This window comes from Bos grunniens, chromosome X (assembly GCF_055505025.1).
Source record: "Bos grunniens cultivar Pamir isolate PY7600 chromosome X, Bosgru_T2T1.0, whole genome shotgun sequence".
NCBI classification, from domain to species: Eukaryota; Metazoa; Chordata; class Mammalia; order Artiodactyla; family Bovidae; genus Bos; species Bos grunniens.
The window spans coordinates 109,592,170-109,612,145 of NC_141194.1; the positions used below are offsets into that span (position 1 = coordinate 109,592,170).

At 38.5% G+C, this 19,976-nt stretch overlaps 1 protein-coding gene across 2 annotated transcripts in view; it reads left to right on the top strand.

Moving 5' to 3' along the window:
• GABRA3 (gamma-aminobutyric acid type A receptor subunit alpha3) overlaps positions 1 to 19,976 on the top strand; it is a 242,931-nt gene that overhangs the window by 182,555 nt on the left and 40,400 nt on the right. For both annotated transcript variants that reach the window (XM_086388135.1, XM_086388136.1), the window contains 2 exons: positions 5,047 to 5,129; positions 18,295 to 18,438. In XM_086388135.1, the coding sequence (XP_086244261.1) occupies positions 5,047 to 5,129; positions 18,295 to 18,438 (227 nt within the window). The remainder of the gene's footprint in view (positions 1 to 5,046; positions 5,130 to 18,294; positions 18,439 to 19,976) is intronic.

Genomic DNA, 19,976 nt, shown 5'->3' on the forward strand with positions numbered 1-19,976 from the left:
AGTATCTTGCCTGGAGAATTCCATGGACAGAAGAACCTGGTGGGCTACAGTCCATGGGGTTGCAAAGAGTTGAACACTAGTGAGCAATTAACACTTTCACACTTTCATTTTTAAAATATATGAGGGAATAAAACTGGATGCTTTCTGTAAGGGTCTTTCAGATATGAAATTCTAGGAAAGAGGCTAGATGATCACTCAAGAGGACAGGCTGAGATATTGTGCTATTAAGGAATCATATTAAGATGCTATTTTCCTAGAAGCCTAGGAATACCTGAACCCTACCTTACTCTATCTATATCTTCTCTCTGCAAGCTCCGTGTAGAAGTACATGCTTTTAGGAAAGCAAAAATCATTCATTAGTTAATTGATTCAGTGGATATGTATTGAACACCTACAATGTGCTAGGTAGTGTGCTATGCTGCTGGCACACATCAAAGAGAATCCAAGACAAAAATCCATAGCTTTACAATAAGGAGGAAAAAATGATGAGAAGAAATAAATTATACGGCATGTTATAAGTTAGGTATATGGGAAACTGTGGGAGTTGGTGATGGACAGGGAGGCCTGGTGTGCTGTAGTCCATGGGGTCGCAGAGTCAGACACAACTGAGCAGCTGAACTGAACTATGGGAAAAGAAAGAGCATGGTAAAGTTTACTAAGCGTAGTGTGGATAGTAAACTGAGTGGAAGTCAGGGTAGGCTTCATTCAGAAGATAATAATTAAGCAATGACTTGAAAGAGGCACGAGAGCATAACAAGTGCACAGGCTATGACACAAGAGAGACACGCATGTTGGAAGAATAGCAAGGAAGCCAAGGTGACTGGAACAGAGACAGCAAGGGAAGGCACAGTAGGAGATAAGCCATAGAGGAACAGAAGATAAGATCATGTAAGAGCCTGTAAGCCATGGCAAGGAGTTCAGCTTTTACTCTGTATAGGATGAGGAAATACTTGATGGCTATTGTGTAGAAAATATAGTATGCAGAGAAAGGGTAAAAGTAGAGATACAAGTTAGGAGGCCATGGAAGTAATAAAACTTTAACTTATTACTGTGGTGGAGTAAAAACCAATTGTTGAGAAACAAAGATTAGGGTGACAAGGGAGCCAGGGTGCTACAGAACAGTAGAATGAGGACAATACCTGAAGAGGGTGTGCGTATGTATATGCATGTGTGAAGGGCTTAAACACATCTTCCCATCTGTATTCACATCTGTATGTTTCATCCCCAAAGAAAGTGATTTCCTATATTGCCTTTTACTTCCTGTTTGCTTTCTGCATAGGAATCAAAACAGATCAAAACTTGGTTGGGACTCAGTTCCTGTAATCTGATTGTCACATTTTGAGGGGTCTTGGACCGTTTTTGAAAAGCCAACTGAAAACTAATTGTTGTTCACTCGCTAAGTTGTGTCAAATTCTTTGCGACCCTGTGGGTTGCAGCACGCCAGGCTTTCCTGCCCTTCATTGTCTCCTGGAGTTTGCTCAAACTCATGTCCATTGAGTCAGTGATGCCATCCAACCATCACATCCTCTGTCATCCCCTTCTCCTCCTGCCCTCAGTCTTTCTCAGCATCAGGGTCTCTTCTAATGAGTCAGCTCTTCACATAAGGTGGCCAAAGTATTGGAGCTTCAGCTTCAGCATCAGTCCTTCCAATGAATATTCAGGGTTGATTTCCTTTAGGATTGACTGGTTTGATCTCTTTGCTGTCCAAGGGACTCTCAAGAGTCTTCCCCAGGACCAGTTTGAAAACATCAGTTCTTTGATGCTCAGCCTTCTTTGTGGTCCAACTCTCACATCTATACATGACTAATGAAAAAGCCATAGTTTTGACTATACAGACTTTTGTTAGCAAAGTAATGTCTCTGCTTTCTAATACACTGTCTCATATATCTGTAAGTCTCATTCATCTTGTGTAACTTAAATTTAGTACCCTTTCACTAATACCTCCCAGCTCACTCCAGCTCATGGCAACCACCATTATATTCTCTGCTTCTGTGAATTTGACTATTTTAGATTCTGCGTATGAGTAATATCTTACAGTATTTGTCTTTGTCCACCTTATTTCACTTAGCATGATGTCCTACAAGTTCATCAGTGTTGTTGCAAATGGTAGGATTTCTTCTTTCTAAGGCTGGATAATATTCCATTGTATGTAGGTACGTTTTCTTATCCACTTATCTGTTAATGGACATTTAGTTTGCTTCCATGTCTTGGCTATTGTGAATAATTTTGCAATAAAACATGGGAGTACAGATATCTCTTTGATATCTTGATTTCAATTCCTTTGGACAGAGAACCAGAAGTGGGATTGCTGGATCACATGGTAGTTCTATTTTTAATTTTTGAAGAGCCTCTCTACTGTTTTCCATAGGGGCTGTACCAATTTACATTCCCACCAACAGTGTAGGAGGATTCTCTTTTTTTCCACATCCTTACCAACACTTGTTATCTCTTATCTTTTTTGATGACAGCTGTTCTAACAAATGTGAGGTGATATCGCATTGTGGTTTTAATCTGCATATCCCTGATGAGTAGAGATGTTGAGCATCTTTTCAAGTCCCTGTTAACCATTTTGTATGTCTTCTTTGGCTAATATCTATTCGGGTGAATTAAAAATACTGTGTTAAATTCTTAAAATTTACTAAGTGGGCAGATCTTATGTTAAGTGTTTTGTCACAAAATAATAATTTAATTTAACAACATAATAATAGTGCTTCCCTCGTGGCTCAGCTTGTAAAGAATCTGCCTTCAGTGTGGGAGACCTGGGTTGGGAAGATCCCCTGGAGAAAGGAAAGGCTATCCACTCCAGTATTCTGCCCTGGAAAATTCCATGGACTGTATAGTTCATGGGGTCGCAAAGAGTCAGACACGACTGAGTGACTTTCACTTTCAACATAATAATAAAAGAGGGTAGAAGCAAAGTTTTGAAGAGGATGGATATTTTGTGGCATAGATTGTGGTGATGAGTATATTAGCCTGAATTTAGTCTGGGTGCTTTCTGCTGCATAAAAAGGTTGAAGGGGTCTTAAAAGTTGTACAAGGAGGAGAGAAGGCATTAGGATGCATTTAAGTACCAGTGAAAAGACCACAGCATAATCTGGCTTTTGAAGTACCCTACTCCCACCAACACCTGCTTTATCATTACTTATCTGTGCTTAGGTAAAATGGGTATAAAGTGGATGGGAATGAAAATAGGAAAGCTATTATAATTCAGTTCTTCTAAACAGAAATCAGTACCTTTTGCATCTTGGCTTTGATAATCTATTTGTTGTAGTTATATTTGCCATGTCCTCAGGACAACAGGGTAGACATAAAGTAGTTTCCCCTTGGCATTACTCATAATAGGCAGTATCTTGGAAATACTAAGTGGATAAAAGGAACACAGTTTTCTTTATTAAGCCCTCATGAAATCTTTTATGTATCCAACAGGAGCAGGCTTCTCAATGAAAGATATCTCTCTTGTATCAGGTTCTCTGAGTCCTGAAATTCCCTACTTATGCCTTAGGAATAAAGAGTAGATTGGTGGAATATTGCAGGCTGACTTGAGAATTGAGCTTTTGTCCAAGACACATGGGAAATTTTATAAATATCCAAGGGATTAGTTAGAGCTGCAAGGATACTTGCCATCTAGTTTTAACCTCTTACTATTTAGATAAGGAAATGGAAAATAAGAGGTGGGTAAATATTTGCTAAAGGGCACACACTTGGTTTCTGCCTTCCAGCCTAGAGTTCTTGCTAATAAACACCTGAGCATGTTTGCTTTAGTCAGCCTGATTTGAGCAGTATCCAGTATTGCTACTGTGATCATTTATGAGGTGGTACACATTTATCAAGTTTAACAGTTAGCCAGGATAAGAGATTATTGCCAGTTGGCCACCTAAAACTCTTAAGAGGATGGCAGGGATTGAATCCAGTATAACCAGGGGGTATACAGGTTAGCTAGAAAAAGCTCATCAAAGTTAGCTGTCAAATAATTATGAATTTTTGCAATTCCCATTTCCACATAGCAGGTTACTTCCTAGGACAAAGAAAGTTGAGGCTCAAAATATATGAAGGAAAAAGACAGGAAATTTTAGAACTGATTATTTAGACAGTAATGCTAGAGATTGAGTATGTGGGTATGGCAAGTCTTACCCAGTCTAGATTTCGATTGAGGAATCTGTGAACAGTCTCTCCTACATGTTGTCCCTATTAAGAGCACATGAGTTCTTCATACTTGACCTTTAAGGTGTTTGATGTCCTCCATAAACTTTGTAATTTTTTTTTTTCTTGCCAGCTGCTGTGTGTGTACATGAATGTGCAAATATGTGTATGTGTTCTGCAAGAATCACCTTCAGCAGAGCCATCTTTTGTGCTTATTATCAGGTTAAAGGTATCCTTTCTACACATCCCTCCTCTCCAGTGCAGTCTCTCAATTTTTTTAATTCACACGATAGCCTGCTGAGGAGAATTATTTCAGAAATAAACTGCTGGGCTTCCAAGGTGGTACAGTGGTAAAGAATCTGCCTGCCAGTGTGGGAGATGCAAGAGATGTGAATTCGATCCCTGGGTGGGGAGATCCCTGGAGAAGGAAATGGCAACCCACTTCACTATTCTTGCCTGGAAAATTCCATGGACAGAGGAACCTTGCAGGCTACAGTCCATGGAGTTTTAAAGAGTCAGACACAACTGAGTGACAGCACACACTCACACAGGCAATTAAACTGCTATCAGGACTGAATGACTCAGAACCTGGTGTTTCCATGCTGCTTTGGTGGGCAGGTAGCTAAGGGAGCTCAGCTAGGGCAGATAAATGATATTTGTTTTCCTAAAGGTGGTAAAATGGATTCATATTTGATCTAAAAATCTGAATACTGAATGCTGCTTTGAGAGGCTCTCTAGTCCAGTTAATCCATCCCTTGTGTTCATAAAATCTTAGATCTCAGTGAACCTAAACAAACAAATTTTTGTTTTTTTTTAGCAGCACTCCACTGTTGGTGAATGGAAACCTATCTCCATGTTTAATACCATTCATTTTAGCTTAATTTCATGTTCTGTTCTTCCTTTTAGGTTAACAATTCATGCTGAGTGTCCCATGCATTTGGAAGATTTTCCTATGGATGTGCATGCCTGCCCACTGAAGTTTGGAAGCTGTATGTATTTTCTTACTTTCTGTTTTCTGATCTCCCCTCCTCCAAAAAAAATGACATAGTTCCTATTCTGTCCCTTAGTAATTCCAAAAGCTGAGAGTTTTAATTTGGGCTAGTATGTAAGTGGGGAAGGGGAGTGGGGTGGAGTAGTACTAACTGATCAGGAGGAGATTTAACCTTTAATAGAGTTTTCATTTTAGGAAGCAAACGTTATTTCACCATTTCAGACTAATTTCTTTGTCATTAGCTTATAACATTAACATCTGTTTCCTAAATTATCCATAAGACAAGCCAAGAGAGAGCTAATATAAAGCACAATAATAGGTTCCTAAAGACAAGATCCTTCTAACAGAAGGTGTTTATATTTTTAAAATTCCTATTCTATGTGCATCTTCGTATACTTCTATCTAATTCTCTACAGCGAATGATAAACAGTAAGAGATGGGAAATTTTCTCCTTTTAATAGAGTATTGCCCTTGCCAATAGCTGTAAATCTGGCAGAGAAATAAGTACATACATAGCCCATTTTCAGATAATTAGAAAAATCAAAATCGAGTAGAATTTGAGTGAGTTTCTGACTAAGAATTTCAGAGTAAGTTTAACTTGGGAGTCATCAGAGCAACAGTGGCAGACTTTATTTTTTGGGCTCCAAAATCACTGCAGGTGGTGACTGCAGCCATGAAATTAAAAGACGCTTACTCCTTGGAAGGAAAGTTATAACCAACCTAGACAGCATATTAAAAAGCAGAGACATTATTTTGCCAACAATGGTCTGTCTAGTCAAGGCTATGGTTTTTCCAGTAGTCATGTGTGGATGTGAGAATTGGACTGTAAGGAAAGCTGAGTGCCGAAGAATTGATGCTTTTGAACTATGGTGTTGGAGAAGACTCTTGAGAGTCCCTTGGACTGCAAGGAGATCCAACCAGTCCATCCTAAAGGAGATCAGTCCTGAGTATTCATTGGAGGGACTGATGTTCAAGCTGAAACTCCAATACTTTGGCCACCTGATGCGAAGAACTGACTCATTTGAAAAGACCTTGATGCTGGGCAAGATTGAAGGCAGGAAGAGAAGGGGACGATAGAGGATGAGATGGTTGGATGGCATCACTGACTCAATGAACATGAGTTTGGGCAAACTCCAGGAGTTCATGATGGACAGGGAGGCCTGGTGTGCTGTAGTCCATGGGGTCGCAAAGAGTCAGACATGATTGAGTGACTGAACTGAACTACACTTGGAGCAATATATCATGGTCTGTGTTTATCATCTCTAAATTATATTTATCTCTGTATTTTAATGTAGAAAGTGCATTTGAAAAGACCCAAATAATTACGTGTGACATATTTTTTTTCAATCATTGTCCAAATTTACAAATTATCTCCTGTAGGCCAGGCTCTATTATAGGAGCTTGGAATGCATCCATGAATAAAACAAAGACCCTGCCCTTGTGGAGCTTATATAGAGGAGAGAGTGATGGCAAAAGAGAAAATAAACACTAGATTAAAAATTAAAGTATAAAGTATGTTGTAAAATGAGACACACCATAAGAAGACATAAAAGTACTGCAGAAGAAGGTGGAGGCAATCATGTCTAGGTGGAAGATAGGCATTGCCGTTGAAATTTAAAATAAAGTAATCAGTGTAGTCTTCTTTGAAAAAGTGACATTTGGGCAGAAAGTTTGAGGAGGCAAAAGATTTAACAAGACAGATATTTGTGGAAATAATACTGTAGTTATAGGGAACAGCCAGGGACAAGACCCTGAGTCAGAAATGTATCTGACTTGTTAAAGAACATCAAAGTGCCAGATGTGAGATCAAAGAGGGGGTCAGGTCATCTGCAGTCTTGATGGACAGTAAAGCACTTTGAATTTTATTCTGAGGGAAAGTGGAGTTATTGGAATATTTAGATATATTATCTGATTTTGATTTTTTAAGAATCATTATGGATACTCTGTTAAAAATAAGTATGAGAAAGATAGAAGCAGGGAGTCCAGTTAATAGATTATTGTAATATTTCAGTTGAGAGATGATGATGGCTCATATCAGAGTGATAGTGGCATAAGTGATAAGATTCTAATTCTGGACACATCGTGAAGGACAATCCCAAAGCATCCTCCAATGAATTAGATATAGATTATCACAAGAAGAGAACTCAAGGATGACTTATAGATTCTGTCCTAATGGATTTACTATCAAGTTAGGTAAGTATTACTTCCATTCTATGTAGGATAGAGTTGTTCGTGAGTGAACAAGCTCCCCTCATGAACAATTAGGAAACCTAGAACTGTTGAGCAATAAGGATTGAAAAGACTAAAGTTCTGGAGATAGGGTACAACCGCCTTTATTCTTGGTGTGTGTGTTGCTCAGTTGTGTCTGACTCTTTGCCACCCCATAGACTATAGTTTGCCAGGCTCCTCCTTCCATGGGATTCTCCAGGCAAGAATCCTGGAGTGTGTTACCATTCCCTTCTTCAGGGGATGTTCCCACCCCAGGGATTGAACCCAGGTCACTTATATTGCAGGCAGATTCTTTACCATCTGAGCCACCAGGGAAGCCCCTTCATTCTTGGTGGTACTTTCCAATTGTGGCCATGGATTTCAGCTTGGAATTCAAGTTTTGCCCTGACCATAGGGCTGCTGCTGGATGATATATATAAAAAAGTAATAGAAAATGAATTTATGGTTGCTGGGGTTGCCAGGAAGAAGGGACAGTTAGGGGGGTTGGGATAGACATTTACACACTACATTTAAAATAGATAATCAACAAGAACTTACTGTATAGCACAGGGAACTCTGCTCAATGTTACTTAGCAGCCTGGATGGGAGGGGAGTTTGTAGGAGAATGGATACATATATATGTATGGCTGAGCCCCTTTGCTGTTCACCTGAAACTATCACAACATTGTTAATCGGCTATGCATGCTAATTCACTTCAGTCGTGTCCAACTCTTTGTGACCCTGTGGACTATAGCCAGTAAGGTTCCACTGTCCATGAGATTTCCCAGGCAAGAAGACTAAAAATGACTCACCATTAGCAGTATCAGTTCAGTTCAGTTTAGTCGCTCAGTCGTGTCCGACTCTTTGCGACCCCATGAATTGCAGCACGCCAGGCCTCCCTGTCCATCACCAACTCCCGGAGTTCACTCAGACTCACATCCATCGAGTCAGTGATGCCATCCAGCCATCTCATCCTCTGTCGGCCCCTTCTCCTCCTGTCCCCAATCCCTCCCAGCGTCTGAGTCTTTTCCAGTGAGTCAACTCTTCACGTGAGGTGGCCAAAGTACTGGAGTTTCAGCTTTAGCATCATTCCTTCCAAAGAAATCCCAGGGCTGATCTCCTTTAGAATGGACTGGTTGGATCTCCTTGCAGTCCAAGGGACTCTCAAGAGTTTTCTCCAGCACCACAGTTCAAAAGCATCAATTCTTCAGTGCTCATCTTTCTTCACAGTCCAACTCTCACATCCATACATGACCACTGGAAAAAACATAGCCTTGACTAGACAGACCTTTATTGGCAAAGTAATGTCTCTGCTTTTCAATATGCTATCTAGGTTGGTCATAACTTTTCTTCCAAGGAGTAATGGCTATAAACATACACTTATGATAAGCAAAATCAAGTGATCAGATCAACATATATTCCTGTGCTGATACTTGGAATTTCAACACTTTTGACTCAGTGTGCCAGCATTTCCTGTTCTTGCTTTGACTTGACATTAGTAGATTTCTTTAATCCAGTAATGATTCTATGTCTATTGTTAAGCTTTAATTTTTATAGGAGAATTATGTTTCCATTTTGCTTATTTCTCAACTATTTTTCTCATTATTTGATTTTCAATAAAATATATACATTTCCCAATAAATGCCAGGAAGGAAATTACACACACATAGAAACAATAGTCAGGATAGTGGTTACACTTGATGGGGTTTATGCTTGATAAGGGACACAACTAGTGCTTCTGGGTGCTGAATATATGGAATGTAAGTCTGGCTTCAGGAAAGATATTTAGTATGTATTAGTCTCTCAGTTATGCCCAACTCTTTGGGACCCCATGGAATGTAGCCCACCAGGCTCCTCTGTCCATGGTTTCTCCAGGCAAGATTATTGGAGTGGGTAGCCAATCCCTCCTCCAGGGGATCTTCCATACTCAGGGATTGTTCGTGGGTCTCCTGCATTGTAGGCAGATTCTTTACCATCTGAGCCAGCAGACTGGATATTTAATTGAAGTTTCATCCATTTAGATGGTATTTAAAGCCATAAGGCTGGAGGAGTTGACTGCATGTAGATAAGAGTGTCAAAGACTGTTTCCTGAATCACTATAACATTTAGAGGCTAAAGACAAGAGAATAACTCAGTAAATGTGAAGGATAGGACAGGTGTAGTAAGAGGAAACTTAAGGGAACATACTGTCCTAGAAGCAAATTAAGTATATTAAGAAGGAGAGAGTGGTTTAAATTCTTAAGTGGGCAGTTAATATTGACTTTGAAAACTAATAAGGAAGCAATTCTGGAATGGTAAAGTGAGAACTTCTGAAAATCCACTCTTCAATAAAAGCAACAAGAACATTTTCAAAAGTTGTCAAAATAAACTTTCTCCAAACTCTAAGCAAAGGCTCACAACAGTCTGAGGAGTGTTGTTAGTCAAGAGAAATGGCTGATTCTCAATAAGGCGAGAGAACCATGTTCTGATCCTCTTCACCCCCATTCTGAAGAAGCCTTGAAGATTTCATAATGATAAAAAGGATCAATTCATCAGGAAGATATAACAATTATAAAGATGATTGCACCTAGAAACCCAAAATGCACAGAGCAAAACTGACAAGAATAGAAAAGGGAAATAGAATATTCAATAATAAAAAAAACTAAACATTTTAATATTCCACTTCCATTGAGCAACTAGACAGAGCATCAACATAGAAATAGAAGACTTGAACACGATACAAACCAATTAGGTCTAATTAGCATTTATATTGGAGAAGGCAATGGCACCCCACTCCAGTACTGTTGCCCAGAAAATCCCATGGATGGAGGAGCCTGGTAGGCTGCAGTCCATGGGGTCGCTAAGAGTCAGACATGACTGAGCGACTTCACTTTCACTTTCTACTTTCATGTACTGGAGAAGGAAATGGCAACCCACTCCAGTGTTCTTGCCTGGAGAATCCCATGGACGGAGAAACCTGGTAGGCTGCAGTCCATGGGGTTGCACAGAGTCGGACACGACTGAAGCGACTTAGCAGCAGCAGCAGCAGCATTTATATTGCACTCTACCAAATAATAACACCCATTATTCTGAGGTGCACATGGAATATTTTCTATGGTAAACTGTATGTTAGGCCTTAAAACAAGGTGCAGTCAGTTTAAAAGTACTGGAACCGTATGAAGTGTGTTATCTAACCTCACTTGAATGAAATTAAAAATCAATTATGGAAGGGAATTTGGGAAATTCACAAATATGCTGAAATTAAACAGCATATTCCTAAACAAAAAAAAAATGTGTCAAAGAAAAATTCATAAGGGAAATTAGAAAATATTTTGAAATTAATGAAAATTATGTACAATGTAAATACAGCTTAAAGCAGTGTTTAGAGGAAAATTTATAACTGTAAAGACTGTATCAAAAAGAAGAAAGATCTAAAATCAATAACCTGAACTTCCACCTTAAGAAACTAGAAAGAGAAGAGCAAACTAAATTCAAAACAAGCAGATAGAAGAAAACAATAAACATTAGAGTGAAATTAAATGAAACAGAAAATAGAAAAACATTAAACAGAATCAAATAATGTAAAAGTGTTTTTTTGAAAAAATCAATAAATTGATAAACCTTTAGCTAGACTGATGAAAGAGAGAATACAAAACACAGACGCACAAAACAAGAGAATAATCAAATCATGAAATAAGGACATCACTACTGATCTTACAGAAATAAACAGGATTATAAAATAACACAAGCTGCAAATTACATGTCAACAAATGAGAGAGCCTAGATGAAATGGAAAAATTACTACTAATACACAAACTACTGGAAGTGACTGAGAAAAAAGTAGACATTTTTACTGGACCTATAACAAAGGACTTAATTAGTAATTTTATAACTTCCCACAAGCAAAAACCCAGACCCAGATGGTTTCACCATTGAATTTTATCAAACATTTAAAGACGAATGAACACTAAGTCTTCCCAAAGTCTTGTATAATACAGATGAGGAAGAACATACAGTCAGGTCAGTATTACCATGATACCAAAACCAAAGATCACAAGAAAACTACAGACAAATATTCTTTATGAATTCTTTAAGACTATAGACATAAAAGTCTTCAACAAAATAAATAAAATAAAAAACAAATAAAAAAGCCTATAAATGAATTACCCACTATCTTCAAGTGAGATCTATTCCAGGGATATAAAGTTGCCTTTATATCCAAAAATCAATCAATGTAATACACCATATCAATAAAGTAAAGGACAAAAAAGCCACATGATCATTTCAGTAGCTGCATAAACACATATACCTCATGCCAGAAGTCCAAATTTGTCCTGATTTGCCAGTAACTCTCTGACAGAGGAGCCTGGTGGGCTACAATCCACAGGGTTGCAGAGAGTCAGCCACAACTGAAGCAACTTGGCACACATGCATACTTGCCTATAACTTACCCTGTAACTTTGGATATTTTAAAATCTTGACAGTTTTAAGTATTTGAATTAGTTATAAACCTATGGAGTGTTTATTTCCACTTGGTTTCATAGTATGCCAGCCTTAGGCTGTAGTTGTTATGTTCATCAGAACTCTTGTATTCTTACTGAATATGCCCAAACCAAGCTGGGTATTTTTTCTCTGAAACCTTCTGTGTTTTGTGTCTTGGTTTAGATCTTGTGATCAGGTTGTCGTTAACCTCTTCAACCTCATCTCATATCTCTTTCCCCTTTCCATTGGCTTTCTTCCAGTTCCTAGAACACTGTGACACTGCAGAATATTTCCCACTCAGAAGAGTTTACACTTTCTGTTTTTTGTTTGTTTGGCGCATGAAATATTCTCCATCGAACTCTGGCTTTTGCTCATCTTCCATTTTTCTGCTAAAAAGCCACCCCCTCAAAGGGATCTGCTCTGATCACTGTATCTAATTAAACTCCTCCCCACCTCATAAACTCTGTTTCATTTTTTATAGCACTTACCACTGTACGATATTATCTTCTTTATTTACTTACATATTTTCTTTCTGTACTAGACTTATAAGTTCAATGAAGGGTTGGGACCTCAAATGTCTTATGACTTCTGTACATTAACCATCTATTATAATGTCTCAGTATATGAGTGACTGAATAAAACAAGCAAGCAAGCAAGCAGTTTCTGACAGTATGAGTTCAAAGGGAATTCTTGCTCATTTGTGCTATTGTGGCAGGACTGATTTTTACTTCTCATATTCCTGGAGCCTGGCACATACCAAGGCTCAAGTAACAGAAGGAGGCATTTGGCAAAGCAACCAAAGGCAAGCAGATGCTTGTGGCATCATAGCCAATACAATATATGTTAAGGGGGCCATTCTAGGAGTGCTGTAGTTCTTATTGTCTGATAAGTCTCCTTTCTGCAGCATCCATTCCCCACACCTCTCTAAGTCTGCTCCTCCATGGGGGAAAAAAAAAAGATCGAACTTGAGGAGAAGGACTCGACTGGGAGGGAAATTGAGGGTTTAAAGAAACCCATGGGACAGGCAGGGAGAAGAGAAGAAAGAGAAGGCCTGAAGGGAAAGATTTCTATTCCCCGATAGGTGAATGAATTCCATCATGAGTCAAGTACTTGCAAAAGCTACAAACTCATGGTTATCTAGAATCCTTCCTCACACTTTCTCCTTTCTTTTCTTGAAAGTGAAAGTCACTCAGTCATGTCTGACTCTTTGTGACCCCATGGACTATACAGTCCATGGAATTCTCCAGGCCAGAATACTGGAGTGGTTAGCCTTTCCTTTCTCCAGGGGATCTTCCCAACTCAGGGATCAAACCCAGGTCTCCCACATTATAGGCTGATTCTTTACCAGCTGAGCCACAAGGGAAGCCCAAGAATACTGGAGTGGGTAGCCTATCCCTTCTCCAGGGGATCTTCCCAACCCAGGAATCCAACTGGGGTCTGCTGCATTGCAGGCGGATTCTTTACCAACTGAGCTATCAGGGAAGCCAAGCCATAGTTATAACCTGCCACTGAGATCTCCTCCCCATTCCACTCAATTCATCCCACTAATACTATATATTTTGTCCTAAATGCCATTCACACAAAACATTGTGATGGCCTTTGTAACTACTGTTTTGGCATTAGTTTCATTCTTTCCAACCAGTCATCCATACTGCTGGTTGAACAATCTTTCTAGAGCATACGTCTGGCCATGTCATCTCTATTTCAGTCATGCCCACAGACCTTATAGCCTATGTACTAAAACCCTTATTTCATTTTTTAAAAACTTAAAGTATAGTTAATTTAAAATATTATATTACTTTCAGATGTATACCCTAGTGACTCAATATTTTAATAAATTATATTCTATTTAAAGTTATTAAAATTATTGGCTGTATTCCTTGTGCTGCACAGTATTTTCTTGTAATTTATGTACTTTATACATAGTGGTTTGTGCCTCTTAATCCTCTACCCCTATCTTGCCATTGCCTAGTTCCTCTCCCCACTGATAAGCACTAGTTTGTTCCCTGCATCTAGGAGTCTGTTTCTGTTTTCTTATATTCATTAGTTTGTTGGAATTTTTAGATTCTGTATATAAGTGATTACAAATAGTATGTGTCTTTCTTTGTCTGACTTATTTTGCTGAACATAAAAGCCTCAAAGTCTATCCATGTTGTTGCAAATATCAAAATTTCTTTCTTTTTATGGCTAATATCCCATTTTAGGCTTCCCTGGTTGGCTCAGTGGTAAAGAATCTGCCTGCCAATGCAGGAGATGTGGGTTTGGTCCCTGGGTCAGGAAGATCCCCTGGAGAAGGAAATGGCAACCCACTCCAGTATTCTTGCCTTGAAAATCCCATGGACAGAGGGAGCCTGGCGGGCTACCGTACATGTTGGTCACAAAGAGTTGGACATGACTTAGTGACTAAACAACAGTATCCATTTACACACACACACACACACACACACTATATCATATACATTCATCTGTTGAACATTTAAGTTGGCTTCTGTATCTTGCCTATTGCAAATACTGCTGCTATGAACACTGGGGTACAGATATCTTTTCAAATTAGTGTTTTCATTTTCTGCAAATATATTCCCAGGAGTGGAATTGCTGGGTCATATGGTAGTTCTGTTTTTAGTTTTTTGAGAAACCTCCATACTATTTTCCACAATGGCTACATCAATCTACATTCCCACTAACAGTGTACTACTGTATAAGTGTTCCCTTTTCTCAACATCCTTACCAAGTCTATCCATCCTTTCCAAATTTATTATTTGGGATCTTTTTGATGACAGCCATTATAACTCATGTGAAGTGATATTTTATTGTGGTTTTGATTTGCATTTCTCTGACGGTTAGTAATATTGGGCATCTTTTCAGGTGACTAATTATTGAACATTTATGTCTTTGGGGAAATGTCTATTCGGGTCTTCTCTATATTTTTAAATCAAGTTTCTTAGTTGGTTTCCTTTGCTGTGCAAAATTTTTTGTTTAATTAGGTCCTATGTGTTTATTTATCTTTTTGTTTCCTTTGCTTAAAGGGACAATCCAAAAATATATTGCTAACTCTTATGTCAAAGACTGCTCTACCTATGTTTTCTTCTAGGAGTTTTATGATTTCCAGTCTTACATTTAGGTCTTTAGTCCATTTTGAGTTTATTTTTGTATATAGTGTGAAGGAGTGTTCTGATTTAATGTTTTGACATTGTAGCTGCCAGTTTTCACAGCACCACTTATTGAAGAGGCTATCTTTTTTCCACTGTATATTCTTGCCTCCTTTGTCATAGATTAATTTGCCATAGGTGCGTGAGTTTATTTTTGTGCTTTCTATACTGCTCCATTGATCTATATTTCTATTTTTGTGTGGTATCATACTGTTTTGATTACTGGAGCTTTGTAATACAATCTGAAGTCAGAGAGCATGATGCCTCAAGCTTTGTGTTTTTTTTCTCAAGATTGCTTTAGCTCTTCAGGGTCTTTTGTGCTTCCACACAAATTTTAGGACTATTTGTTCTAGTTCTGTGAAAAATGGCATGGGTATTTTGTTAGGGATTGTGTTAAATCTGTGAATTTCTTTGAACAATGCAGACATTTTAACAATATTAACTTTTCTAGTCCATCAATATTGGCTACATTTATATTTGTTTGTGTGATCTTCCATTTCCTTCATTAATGATTTATAGTTTTCAGAATATAGATCCTTCATTTCCTTGGTTAAATTTATTCCTTCATATTTTATTCTTTTTGATATAAATGGGATTGTTTATTTGCCTTTCTATGATAGTTTCTTAGTGGTGTATAGAACAGCAACAGATTTCTGTATATTAATCTTGAATCCTACAACTTTGCTGAATTAATTTATTAGTTCTAATACTTTTCTGGTGGTGACTAGCATTTTCTATATATAGTATTATGTCATTTGTAAATAGTGACCATTTTATCTCCCTCCTTCTAATGTGGATGCCATTTTTTTCTTGTCTGATTGCTGTGAATAGGACTTCCAATATTATGTTAAATAAAGATGGTGAGATTGGGCATCCTTGTCTTATTCCCTGATTTTAGAGGAAAAGCTTTCAGCTTTTTACCATTGACTATAACATTAGTTGTGGGTTTGTCCTAGATGGCTTTTATTATTTTGAGATATATTGCCTCTATGCTCACTTTCTGGAGAGTTTTTGTTATGAATGGGTGTTGAATTTTGTAAAATTTTTCCACATCTATTGAGATGATCATGTGGCTTTTGTCTTCTTTTTGTTAATGAGGTGTACCACATTGATTGATTTGTGGATACTGAACCATGATTGCATCCTAGAATAATTTGCACTTGACAATGGTATATAGTTCTTTTTTGCATATTGCTAGATTTGGTTTGATAATATTTTATTGAAGATTTTTATATCTATATAAAAATCAGAGATATTGGCCTATAATTTTCTGTTTTGTAGTGTCTTTGCCTAATTGGATATCATGGTAATAATGACCTTGTAGAATGAATTTGGGGATGTTTTCTACTCTTCAATGTTTTGGAATAGTTGAGAAGGATAGGTATTAATTCTTTATATATTTGGTAGAATTTCCCTGTGAGACTGTCTAGTCCTGGACTTTTGTTTTTTGAGAGTTTTTTGATTACTGATTTAATTTCCTACTAGTGACCAGTCTGTTCAGAGTATCTGTTTCTTCCTGACTCAGTTTTGGAAGAGTTTATGTTTCTAGGAATTTATGCATTTCATCTAGGTTGTCCAATTTGTTGGCATATAACTGCTCATACTATTCTCTTATGATTTTCTGTGTTTCTGTGATAGTCATTGTAATTTCCCCTCTTTCATTTTTTAATTTATTTGGGTCTCCCTCTCTTTTAATGAGTGGCTTAAAGTCTTAGCAATTTCATTTATCTTTTCAAAAAAGTCAGCTCTTGCCTTCATTGATCTTTTCCATTGTTGTGGGGGTTTTTTTGGTCTCTACTTAACTTATTTCTCCTCTAATCTTTATAATTTCCTTCCTTCTGCTGACTCTTGGTTTTCTTTGCCCTTTTTCTAATTCCTTTAGATGGTAGGTTAGGTTGTGTATTTGAGAGTTTTCTTGTTTCCTGATACAGGCTTTTTTTGCCATAAATGTCCCTCTTAGTATTTGCTGCATCCCATGGATTTTTGAATCAGTTCAGTTCAGTTTAGTCGCTCAGTCATGTCCGACTCTTTGTAACCTCATGGACTGCAGCACAACAGGCCTCCCTGTCCATCACCAACTCCTGGAGTTTACTCAAACTCATGTCCATTGAGTCGGTGATGCCATCCAACCATCTCATCCTCTGTCGTCCCTTTCTCCTCCTGCCTTCAATCTTTCCCAGCATCAGGGTCTTTTCAAATGAGTCAGCTCTTCACATCAGGTGGCCAAACTACTGGAATTTCAGCTTCAACATCAGTCCTTCCAATGTACATTCAGGACTGATTTCCTTTAGGATGGACCTCCTTGCAGTCCAAGGGACTCTCAAGAGTCTTCTCCAACACCACAATTCAAAAGCATCAATTCTTCAGTGCTCAGGTTTCCTTAGAGTCCAACTCTCACATCCATACATGATACTGGAAAAACCATAGCCTTGACTAGACAGACCTTTGTTGGCAAAGTAATGTCTCTGCTTTTTAATATGCTGTCTAGGTTGCTCATAACTTTTATTCCAAGGAGTAAGTGTCTTTTAATTTCATGGCTGCAGTCACCATCTGTAGTGATTCTGGAGCCCCCAAAAATAAAGTCTGCCACTGTTTCCACTGTTTCTCCATCTATTTGCCATGAAGTGATGGGACTGGATGCCATGATCTTCATTTTCTGAATGTTGAGCTTTAAGCCAGCTTCTTCACGCTCCTCTTTCACTTTCATCAAGAGACTCTTTAATCCTTCACTTTCTGCCATAGGGGTGGTGTCTGCATATCTGAGGTTATTGACATTTCTTCTGGAAATCTTGATTCCAGCTTGTGCTTCATCCACCTCGTCATTTTGCATGATATACTCTGCATATAAGTTAAATAAGCAGGGTGATAATATGCAGCCTAGATGTACTCCTTTCCTAATGTTGAACCAGTTCATTGTTCCATGTCTGGATCTAACTGTTGCTTCTTGACCTGCATACAGGTTTCTCAGGATGCAGGTAAGGTAGTCTGTTTATTCCCATCTTTTTAAGAATTTTCCACAGTTTTTTGTGATCCACACAGTCAAAGGCTTTAGTATACTCAATGAAGCAGAAGTAGATATTTTTCTGGAATTCCCTTGCTTTTTCTTCAATCCAGTGGATGTTGGCAATAGTGTCCAGAGTAAACTATTAATAATTATTCAACAAGTACTTAATACAAGCATGGATAAATGTAATTCATTTCAAGACAGACCACATATTAAAAAGTCTTTTGGGATGAGAGTTGTATTTCAATCTCATATGAGTTTACTATCAAAGATAATCATTTTCTTTTCCCTTCCGTTTTCCTTGTTGACTTTTTTTTTTTTTTTTTTTTTTTTTGCCTTAGATGCCTATACAACAGCTGAAGTCGTTTATTCTTGGACTCTTGGGAAGAACAAATCTGTGGAAGTGGCGCAAGATGGCTCTCGACTGAATCAGTATGACCTGCTGGGCCATGTTGTTGGGACAGAAATAATCCGGTCTAGTACAGGTATTTGTTTATTTAACAAGTATTTTGTAACCTGTAGCACGTATCCGTCACTGTTTTAAATGCTTATAATAACTTATGATAAGAAAACATTCTTGTGATGTAGGTAGCATTAGGTTAAGGAAACTGAGGCATGCAGATATTTAGTAATTTGTTCTGTCACAGTTATGTAATGTCAGAGCCAAGAGCTGAACTCAAGCAGACTGGCTTCCAAGACCATGCTTTTAACTGTGATGCCCTGCTGTCTCATGGTGAGTTGGAAGATCAAGGTCTTTAAGGCTAGCTTGTGATAGAAGAGAAAGCAAAGGGAAGCCACAATGTTGGGAGAGCTAAACTTTGACCTAAAGGTTTCATGAAAATATTGCTTAACTCCACCAATACAAAGGTGGCAAGAACACAGCCAGGAGGTCCAGGAATGAGCCATGGAATTATTTTCTTAAGTGAATCTCCCATTTCAGAAACAAGTGTGTATGGCAAACATTGCCAGGTCCTCTCAATGGCCCTTCCTAGGATATTGATAAATGGAACTTAGAGACTTGTTCTGTAGCCTTCAGTTCAGTTCAGTTCAGTTCAGTTGCTCAGTCGTGTCCGACTCTTTGCGACCCCATGAATTGCAGCACACCAGGTCTCCCTGTCCATCACCATCTCCCAGAGTTCACCCAGACTCATGTCCATCGAGTCAGTGATGCCATCCAGCCATCTCACCCTCTGTCATCCCCTTCTCCTCCTGCCCCCAATCCCTCCCAGCATCAGAGTCTTTTCCAATGAGTCAACTCTTCGCGTGAGGTGGCCAAAGTACTGGAGTTTCAGCTTCAGCATCATTCCTTCCAAAGAAATCCCAGGGCTGATCTCCTTCAGAATGGACTGGTTGGATCTCCTTGCAGTCCAAGGGACTCTCAAGAGTTTTCTCCAACACCACAGTTTAAAAGCATCAATTCTTCGGCGCTCAGCCTTCTTCACAGTCCAACTCTCACATCCATACATGACCACTGGAAAAACCATAGCCTTGACTAGACAGACCTTTGTTGGCAAAGTAATGTCTCTGCTTTTGAATATGCTATCTAGGTTGGTCATAACTTTTCTTGCAAGGAGTAAGCGTCTTTTAATTTCATGGCTGCAGTCACCATCTGTAGTGATTTTGGAGCCCCCAAAAATAAAGTTTGACACTGTTTCCACTGTTTCCCCATCTATTTCCCATGAAGTGATAGGACCAGATGCCATGATCTTCGTTTTCTTAATGTTGAGCTTTAAGCCAACTTTTTCACTCTCCACTTTCACTTTCATCAAGAGGCTTTTTAGTTCCTCTTCACTTTCTGCCATAAGGGTGGTGTCATCTGCATATCTGAGGTTATTGATATTTCTCCTGGCAATCTTGATTCCAGCTTGTGCTTCTTCCAGCCCAGCGTTTCTCATGATGTACTCTGCATAGAAGTTAAATAAGCAGGGTGACAATATATATCCTTGACGTACTCCTTTTCCTATTTGGAACCAGTCTGTTGTTCCATGTCCAGTTCTAACTGTTGCCTCCTGACCTGCCTACA